The sequence below is a fragment of the Sceloporus occidentalis genome, unplaced genomic scaffold, assembly GCF_023333645.1.
Source record: "Sceloporus occidentalis isolate IW3139 unplaced genomic scaffold, rSceOcc1.0.p SCAF_24, whole genome shotgun sequence".
In the NCBI taxonomy this organism is placed as follows: domain Eukaryota; kingdom Metazoa; phylum Chordata; class Lepidosauria; order Squamata; family Phrynosomatidae; genus Sceloporus; species Sceloporus occidentalis.
In genome coordinates, this window is record NW_028317004.1 from 58,530 (window position 1) to 69,316 (window position 10,787).

Sequence of the window (10,787 nt, forward strand, 5' to 3'; positions counted from 1 at the left end):
GAAATACCTTAAAATACCACATACTTTTACATGGTCTGTTTTGTTTCCGATGTTTGAGTGTTGCTGTAACTCGGTTCTCATGTGTTTGAGAGGTTTGTTTTTTTACCTCTGGGATTATAGTGTGACTCCTTAGTTGTTACGATTCTGTGAACTGTAGTCTGTGATTTGATAACTAGTTCAAAACTTAAGCGTAACTACGAGTTCCGAGAGTTTGTTAAGGTCATTTAGGTATGGCTCCCTTTGAAGGATAAAATCCACTTTTGTGTCTTGAGAAGGGAAAATGTGTAGTAGTTCTTGCCTAAGCCTTTCTGTTTCTTTTCTGGTACGAACATCAGTCTCTTCTTCCACTCTGTATACATCGGGTTTGCGCTCTCGAAAGTTAAGCACCTCAGTCTGTGATGAGGGTTTGGGTGGGCTGTGGGATATTCTTCGACCAGCAAATGAATGACCTTTTGACTTGGTCCTATCAACAAGAGAGGATAATAATGAAGTTTATAGTCACAGTACACCTACTGGTAATATAAATACACACATACAGAAAAACTTTACTTTTTTCGAGACGTTCTGCATAGGAACTTTTCCAGGGGTGGCCCATTTCGTCCCAAAGGGTCATCTGGTACCATGAATATATCACCAACAAACGTGAACGGCAGGAGTCTGTAATAGTTCCCAAAAGAGAAGGTCAACTGATGTTCAAGATCTCCTGAACAGGACCATAAAAGCAGTAGAAAGAATATTGTCACCACCTGCCCTTGATGATATTTTTCCAAGCATCTGATTCATCATAAATGTCTCGAAGATTATCGTTGGTGACTATCACACCATCTGTCTTCTCAGCCAGTTGCAGCATAAACCTGCATTCAATGATAACATTAATGCGGGATATAATTATCAGGGCCAACTTAACACCCAGGGTATTGTCGAGTACAAAACCTCAAGTTTTATAAAGACATGGTTGCGAGAAGGATAGATTTTATTTAGGGGAAAGCAGTCTTCAAATATAAAATGATATGCAGTGGAACTGTTATGGTTGCAGAATTGCATCGCATATGAAGCACAGAAGAAATCGATAATTACCTGTCGTCATAAGACGTAATTCTTTTGCCATCAACAGTTCTGGATGGTGTTAAAGAGAGTAATCCTATTTCGCTCAACTCTGTTAGAAAATGTTGTTCTGTGTACATAAAGGAAAAGTGGGGGCCATTACATATTACGATAAATTCATGTTTCATGTAAGCTATAGATTATAATAATTACATTGTGATGCCTTAAACAGACACATTTTTGTAACGTCTCAGTTCCTTTTATATTTGCTGGTAAGTTGAAGAAGGTATGTACAGAGTGAGCTAAAAAGGTTGGGAAGGAGGCCATTTTTTTGGCTTAATGAGACTGAGCTCTGCAGCTGCACCCATTATTTTTTGTTGCTTTCCTGTTGGGTCAACATTTAATATCTTTTTTCTGAAACACATTATTGCATAATCATACTACACTTGTAAACACAGAATTATTTGCAATTTACTTTAACCCCTTAAGGACCGGGCTCGTTTTTTCTTTTTGTACCCTGTGGGACCGAGGCTGTTTTAATACTTTTGTGGTGCTTGTGTTCAGCTGTAATTGTCTCCTCACCCATTTAGTGTACCCACATAAGTTATATATTGTTTTTTTCAGGACAAGATGGGCTTTCTTCAGATACCATTATTTTGATCGTATCATCTTATTTACTATAAAAAAAAATAAAAAAAACATGGTGAAAAATTGAAAAAAAAAACAAATTTTATGACTTTTATTTGAAAAATCTTTTACTCACCTAAAAAAGCAAGTAAAAAAACTAGCTAAATAGATTCTACTACTTGTCCTGAGTTTAGAAATACCCAATGTTTTTATGTTTTTTTGCTGTTTTTTGTAAGTTATAGGGCAATAAGTACAAGCAGCGTTTTATAATTTCCAAATCTTTTTTAACAAATCTGGTCAGTCTGCCTCCATCTCCTCTTTGGAACATCTTTGAAGCCGGTTAACTCAATTTAACCCATTCAAACCATATATTTTTGAAAACTAGACACCCCAGGGTATTCCAAATTCTGTTATTTTAACCCTTTCCATGGTCCAATTATACAACTACACTTTGTCAAACTTTGTAATAGTAATTTTTTTTTTCTTTTTCTTCACACAAATTGTACTTTAGTTATAGATATACAGGTCCTGGTATATGCCACTGTCAAACAACACCCCAATGTGTGTTCAGGAACATCTCCTGAGTACAGCGATACCCCACATGCATGGGTTTGTCAGATTGTTTGGCTGGTAAAGGGCTACTTTTGGGGCATGCGTAATTCAGGTAGTCATTTGGTCATTCTGCCTCCATCTCCTCTTTGGAATATCTTTGAAGCCGGTTAACTCAATTTAACCCCGTCAAACCATATATTTTTGAAAACTAGACACCCCAGGGTATTCAAATTGCTGTTATTTTAACCCTTTCCATGCACCAATTATACAACTACACTTTGTCAAACTTTGTAATAGTAATTTGTTTTATTTATTTTTTTCACACAAATTGTACTTTAGTTATAGATATACAGGTTCTGGTATATGTCACTGTCAAACAACACCCCAATGTGTGTTCAGGAACATCTCCTGAGTGCAGTGATACCCGACATGCATGAGTTTGTCGTGTTGTTTGAGATTTAAAATGCCACATTTGGGAAGTGCACTTTTTTTCTCCATTTTGGTCAGTCTGTACCTATGCCCTATCTTTGAGCTCGGCCACGCCAATTTACCCCATCAGCCATTTTTTTTTTTATATTAGACACCCCTTGGGTATTTGAAGTGCTTTTATTTTAACTCTGTTGATATTTTTGAGAAATCTTAGCACTTGCTCAAAATAATAAACTTTATTTTTTTATTTTATTTTTTTAATACTTTTTTTATATTTTTTTACACATTTTGCTGGTACTGGATGGTTCATCTAGTGACATCACTGCATAATTATTTTTAAATGTTAGCACTTTTTTTTCCCATTTATTTTTTTTATATTTTACTTATCACATTGTGATTAGAAAGCTGGGCTCCATTGACTTGCATGGTTGAGTCTAGGAGACCGTCTAGCGAACTCTTTCATCTTTATTGTTTTTTTTCCCAGGCCGCCGCCATCTTGCTGATGGCGAAGATCACCGGCAGCTGCGGCTGTGACCGCTCTCCGGAGCGGTCACAGCCCATCCAGAGGTAAGTGTTTGGTGTCGCTGGATGCCTCTTGATCGAGGCATTCCAGCAACACCAGTTAAGTTTAGGAGGCGATCTTTGATCGCCTCCTAAACGCTTTTAAAACGGTTTTTTACAATGTATGGCGGCTGTTGACGTCCCGGGGAGGGGCCAGACATGGCCCCCGATGCCGATCTCGGCCTTGCTGAACGCCTCGACATCGAGGCATTACAGTAACGCCGTTTAAGCGAAGAAAGTGATCGTTGATCACTTTCTAAGCTTATTTAATTTTTTGACGGTTCAGGACCGTCAAAGGTCGTTAAGCGACCGTTTTTCCATGACGGTCCTGAACTGGCAAAGGTCGTTAAGGGGTTAAAGATAGTGTTTCCCAACACTCCTAGCTAATTTTGCCAATGACTTGACTCACAACGCACACGTGTGAACAATAGGAAGAAATCTTTCACTCTTTCCTATACCACAATAAACTAGCTTTAGTGATCAGCCAGAGTCTAAGCACTTGTCAACTAGAGATGCACCGATAATAATCGTCCGCAGGGGCCAGGCTGCTTACCCGCGCGTTGGTCACACGGCAGGAGAAGCAGGAACCCAGTGGAGTCACATGAAAGCATGTCACATGACTCTGCTCCGTTCCTTCTTCCTCCCCGGGGGGGGGGGGGGGGTGTAAAGAGAATTTGTTCGCACAAAGCGCAAGCAACACAGAGGGAAGCCGCAGGGCCCCTGCGGAAGTCTGCAAGTGAGAGATCTACAGTTCAGGTAAGCGGGTGGGGGAGGGTTTTATGAGCAACTATGCGTGGTTAAGGAAATGAATGAGTATATGAATGAGTTTGCGAATGAATGTGTGTGTGATAGCATGGATGTGTAAGTGTGTATGTGTGTGTGTGGGGTAGCATGGCATTGAGAGGATGTAATCACACTCCTATCATGCTCAGGTTCCAGCATGTACTGGCTGCCTGGACATGGTAGGAGTGTGATTGCTGTTAGCAATTATATATAATAATATATATATATATATTATTGTTTTTGTTTTGTCCAATTTTGGTGGACAAAGTTTTATTATAAGTAACACACCAGAATTGGACAGAAGAATTTAAATTCAATAACAATAGTCACACACACACATATATATATATATATATATATATATATATAAATTGCTGACAGCAACTCCTATAATGCCGAGGCAACCATTACATTCTAGAGCCTGGGCAAGATCGGAGTGTGATTGCTGTTAGCAATCACACTCCTATCATGCTTAATCAGCCAGTAGATGCTGGAATCTGGGTATGCTTGGGCATGATAGCAGTGTGATTGGTGTTGACAATCATATTAGGGCTGAAACAACGAATCGATAATAATCGATAACTGAAATCGTTGTCGACGATTTCCGTTATCGATTAATCGAGTGATCGATTCGTTGTTGGAGCACTCGGCTCCTTTTACTTACCTCCGCGAGCGTTCCCCGCTTCTGCTACACGCTCTGCAGTCTCCGCCTTCTTTTAGTTGCGTGACGGATGTGACGCGTTCCGGAGGTAAGTATTCTTCATGTCTGTGCGAATCGCTCCTGTGCGAATGGAGCCACTCGCACAAGCGGTTCGCGGGGGTGGGGTTTCAGGGGATGCAGGGCAGAGTGGGGGTGGGGGGGCAGGCCAGGGTAGGAGACTGAGTGCAGGGCAGAGTGGGGGTGGGGATGCAGGGCAGGGTGTGAGTGTGGGGGCAGGGCAGGGTGGGGGTGCAGGGCAGAGTGGGAGACTGGGTGCAGGGCAGGGTGGGGATGCAGGGCAGGGTGTGAGTGTGGGGGCAGGGCTGGGTGCAGGGCAGAGTTGGAGACTGGGTGCAGGGGCAAAGTGCTGGGTGCAAAGTGCCAGGGCTGGGGCAAAGTGCTGAGTGCAAAGTGCTGGGTGCAAAGTGCCAGGGCTGGGTGCAAAGTGCTGGGTGCAAAGTGCCAGGGCTGGGGCAAAGTTTCTTGAACAGTAATAGTCCACCTCTTTTCAGAATGTTTGGGGTTATTTTGTTTCATAAATATTGTGTTTGGGTTCTTGTACTTTGAAAATATTGTTTTTTATTACATCATAACAAAATAAGAATGTTAATGTAAATTTTAAGTTGTTTTTTAACATCCAGTTCATTAAATTATTTTAAATAAACGAAAAATTTGCATATTTTTTTTTATCCGATTAATCGAAAAAATAACCGGCCAACTAATCGATTATTAAAATAATCGTTAGTTGCAGCCCTAAATCATATATATATATATATATATATATATATATAATAATATTGAATTGAATTTGGCCAATTTTGGTGTGTTATTTTTAATAAAAGCATGGTTATTTATTTTTTTAAAGGTGTGTGTGGGGGGGTCATTTTCTGTTTTGGTCAAGCGAGTGCTGAATTTTTAGTTTCAGTACAGAATTTTCATTTTGGTGCATCCCTAATGTCAACATCTAGTAATGTATGGAATCATCCTAGAAGTTCGCCATAGCTCATTATATGTTTCCTGTTGGCAGTTACTGGACAGTTTGATATTGTTGTCTATGAATCATCCATTTCTTTTTTGAGTGCAATATTAAATTCACATACACTATTGGTTTTACACTCTACACTATTGGTTTTATTTGCTTTTTTTTCCTCATATGTATCTGCGCCCCATTATTGTTCGGTTCGTTGGAATTTCCACACCCTGAGGAGGAGTGTCTGTTTTTTTGGCTTGCTGCAGTCTTGTCAGGGAAGTATTATATCACTTGTTTATTATATACACCATATGTGATTTGAGGTTTATTTCACGCTTTATTGTGCCACTAACACAGGTTTTAGCTTCTAAGCTGTTGGAGAGCTCACAATGCCCAAGCAACACAATCTGCTTCACTGATCTCTGTAAAAAAAAAAATCATATATACCATTGTTTCAGAGACACCTGATTACCTTTTACTTTGCTATCCTTCTTCGTCCTCCATTGAGGTACAAATATGGTGATATTGCGATGTCCTCTATCCCAGAAATACTGTGTAGCCAAAGCAATACCACGGCAGGAAAAAAAGCGCCTTAGTCCGTGTCTGTTGGGAGAAACGAGTGATAGAATGCTTTTACTTGTAGGTTGTATTCACTAGTGAGTTTAAGAGAATTTAACACTGCAGTGTTGGAGGGGAAATGACCCTAAGACTTACAGAGTGTTAAATATTGTCAATAATGCTGCCACAATTCCTTAGGTGCAATATTCCTATTGAGTGAACCAGTCCAATGGCTGGTAAGATGGTATGTCCGCTTTTCAAATGTTGTTGTATCTACATCTATATCTATCTATATCTATATATATATATATATATACACACACAGAATTTTATTTTATTTTTTTACACATAACCCCTATTGTGTATTTGAATTAGCAAGTTTTTAGCAAAAGGATGAACAGTGTGGCTCAACAAAGAGACACTGCGTTATTTAACTGAAGGGGAGTAGTTTGCGTTTTATTGTCAGAAGCATCTTAGATACTGGCTTACTGTGGGTAATATTTAAATTATGATAATTGTGCACATTTTATGAAGAATAGATCATATATATATAAATATATAAAATCAACATTATTTAGGTTAATAAAGATGCAACATTTGTTAATGTTCTGGACGTGCGTTGGTGACATAGTTAAGACCTTAAAAGTCACAAAACTGTCACTAATTATTACAATAGGAGGACAGATTCATGGTAGTCTGTGAGACTATGGGGAATAAAGATGTGCAAAGTCACTAAGTGAATTTACAAGGAAGTGTCATAATTCCAAATGACAGTTTGCCACAAATTACTTAAAAAGTAATCAGTGGGAATTTAGACAGTAGTACTTGTTGTGTAATAACAACTACATTTTAAACAAAGGTGGCCTAAGCAGGCTGCTTATATTTTCTGTTTAAGGTGGAAATTCCCCACTATGACTAAGTGCATGAAAGACAAAAAGAATAAATGAAATGATTAGAAAATGAGTCAATCTAAATTTCTGATTTCAATTATATGGACAGTGTGACATTTCAACCCAGATCCAAATCAGAAAAAGAAAAGCTAGTAATTCAGCTTTACGGGAGTCATGTTTTGATTTCCTTACAGGACCAAGCTTATAACGATGGAATATTTACCCAAATGTTTAACCTTTATCACTCTTTACTCACATCATGGCCACATTACTTCCATCTATTATGATATGCCTCAGCTGGTCATTCCCCTTTTCATTTCTTAAGTTGAGTCGGAAAGGATTCTGCATGGCTTCATTAAACCTTTGTGCTCCGGTCACCACTGGCGCGCTTGAGTCTTCCTCAACAGCTACCTTTTTGGTTCCATCTACATCACTAATGTCTTTTTGAACCCCCATAGGAAAAAGGTCCTCCACTGGATGGTTGCCGAACGCTTTATTTGTTTTGATCATGTCTGACTGGGTTGTTGATTGGGTATTGGGTGTTTCTTCAAGCCCCCTACTGGACTTTGGCTTTTGTGATCTCTGAACATTAAGTGAAGCCATGCCATCTTCAGAAATATTTTTTTCATTGAGTTTTCTAAGCAGTCGTGCCACTGAGCCATCCCCAATATCGACAATTTCTGTTGGGGAGTAGCCACAATTCGTAGCTGCAGATTTCATTACCTCCAAAAGATAATCATCATTCTTATCGGAATGCCTATACGATCTGTCATTAGAATTTAGAGGGGGGCTGTCTGGTTTTGTCTTTACTTGACACCTAATAGATTGCTCAAGCTTAACTTTGTCCAATATCTTAGAAGGCTCCTGTATTCCATTCTCGGACAGTACTTTAAGGACAATAGCCTCCTGATACCCCATGGTTTTAAAAAAGTCTAGAAGCATGTTGAATTCTTCCTGTGTGTCTAATGCAAATTGGGCTTGGGACCCTCGATCTCCTTCCTCTCTGCCCATAATGGTATCCAGCAGTCCAGATATTTGGTGGAATTCATCATCATTATCATCATCAAGAGCAAACTGTACTTTATTTTCATTGGACCTTGGATTTTCATTAGGAAAGTGATGCAGAAAGTCTACTTGAGTAACCTCCATCACAGGCCTTTCCCTTGTGTCCGTTCTTTTAGGCTGAGTTTTATGCTTGCTAAACTCCAATACATCATTTTCCATGGGGAAATGGCATGGTTCAGAAGCTCTGTGGTGCAGGACCCTTCCATTAGTTCTTGAATTTGTTTGACATATGTGTTTTGCAGGTTTACCAGGTTTTTCTTGTGTCTGGAGTTGTGCAAGAAAGAAAGGCCGATTGGCTGTATCAACATCACCACGGCTGCCAGAATATTCTTGCCCAAACTTGTTTCCTGTTACTTTTTTATTTGTTGACCACTTGTAATCTTCTTGTACCAAAGCCAGTAACTGCTCTTTTACAGAGGTGGAAAGAATCAGAAGATCTAGTTCATGGTTATCACTGTATTCCCCAACAAGATCTTTGAAGTTTCTTTTGATATGGGTTTCTCTGTCCTCCGCGGTAATGTTCGATTTACAGATGTCTGCAAAAGCATGAACATGGCTCTGGGCCATCACCGCAGCTTCTGCTAAGCCAGAGATCCTAATGCGCCCAGGATTTAAGGGCTTCAGACATGCTGAAGTGGCACGGGTCAGACAGTCCAGAAAGAGACCCTTGGCCCCAACAAAAATGCAATGCATCTCACGAGGGTAGGCAATATCTTCTATTATTTCCGGCGTGCATATCCCTTTGATATAGTCCTGTATGGGGGGAAAAAGTAACATTTCATTATAATTTCCATTATCTGTGCTAAAATGAGAAAATCGTTCTAATCCTTAAATAAGAACAACAAATAAAACAGTCTGTAGTTATGAAACAGGCCACTGTGCCTTTCCTGACTGGGTGCATCTTCTGGGTGTCTAACTTTTGTTCCCACACATTATGTTTGGCCATAGAATGAAAGTGAAGTAAGGAGAGTGCTACATAAACGCTACTGATAACATATAACTGCTACTATAAATACCATATTTACATTTCCCTACATGTCCAGTCTTGTTCCTTTATTTAAAAATATGACTGGCCACCAAGCTTCCATTGTTCATCTTACCTTTGCTCTCTGCACACTCCTCCTGTCTCCTTGAAGCTGAAGCCACATCTGTTGACATCTTGCATACTCCAGAGGCAGCTCTGTCTCGTCAAGCACCCCTAAAATATTCAGATTAACCCCGAATAGCCTCTCCACGTGAGGGCGCTGGTCCCGCAGCTCCTTTTCACCCCCCTGTGGTACAGCAAACTCGTCCATACAGCTGTTGCCTTGTCCTGCTTCATGCTCTTCCACAGCCATGAGCATTTTTTTAGTAGCCCAGGGTATACACTTGAACGGCTGGGGAAAGAAGGCACATGTGTCTGGGCCACGGGACTAACAGGCTTAAATTAAGTGTGGATTGTTATCTTACTCGATTTACCCTCCAGCTCTTCCTTCGCTCGCCCTTCCGTCTCGCGCTGGCGGGGCTCTCCGGGCTATGTGTAGGTTCGCTAAATGACGTAGATAAACATCTCCTTTAACTTGGGATCTCCTTCCTCAGGCGTCCGCTCCCAAGCTTGGCCCGCACCCCGCTATACGGCCACTTCACCTGCGCGTATACTTTGCTTTCGGCTTTCGTTTCTGCGAGCTTTCCTGGGCGCACATAGCTCTTCCTGTTGCACCCCCCTCCCCTCGATGAGTGATGTGGGAAGTTCCTGTGTATTAGAGCCGGGGAATTCCATTTTGTGAGCTGACGGGAGGGAGGTGCGTTGAGGAACACTAAACAGTAATTTCTGTGGGTAAACACACCTTTTGCCCTTGAACGGCGCACATTGGACAATGTACTACATTTTTTTACTGGCGGTAGATATTGTTTGTCTCGTTACACCACATGACAGAAACCTGACCTAGAAGTCAGTATACAGCCAGCAGTGCACTCTTCATGCAGCATTACTAAAGAGGGTGATCCTTACATATAATTACGTGTTGCACAAATATGTGGGACTGCGCCCCGCATACTGCAGGGAGAACTTTACATACGCTGGACAGTAACGTGTGCCGCGTGTCCGGTGAAAATAATTCATGCGCTCACCATGCCTACTAGATTCATTCATAAATGCGCCAACACTTTGAGAGAAAAATACAGTGTTTGTCAGGCCCGGACTGGGACAAAAAAAGGCCCGGGCATTTAAGACTGAGCAGTCCATTTTTATTTATTTATTTATTGTTAAAGCCCACCCTTCATGTACCATCTCTGCATTTCCCCAAATCACTTAAACATTCATGATAGACACAAACACTTACTCATTCATACAAATCATTAACACATACTCATTAATGTAGTCTCACAAATAATTCAAGCAATTCATCCACACATGAATTCATTAATTCTAATACACATTCACACACTTCATCCACACATTTACTCATTCATTCTTGTACGCATTCACACTACCCCCTCTCCCTATCCCCTTCTTATCTGCCCCTTCTATGTTCCCCCTTATCACTATGTACCCCCTCTCACTATCTATCCCCTCTACCCCTTTCTATCTAACCCCTCTCCCCCTTCTCACTGCACCCCCCTCCCTTAC

General features: G+C 40.6%; 1 protein-coding gene across 1 annotated transcript; it reads right to left on the minus strand.

The window, feature by feature from the left end:
* Nucleotides 1-177: 177 nt before the first annotated feature.
* LOC149300436 (protein KHNYN-like) lies at nt 178-9,516 on the minus strand. The gene is given in 7 exon segments (XM_089484964.1): nt 178-449; nt 533-657; nt 747-854; nt 1,078-1,174; nt 6,139-6,269; nt 7,371-8,932; nt 9,280-9,516. Coding segments are annotated over 7 exon segments (2,532 nt in total).
* Between the last annotated feature and the right edge of the window lie 1,271 nt (nt 9,517-10,787).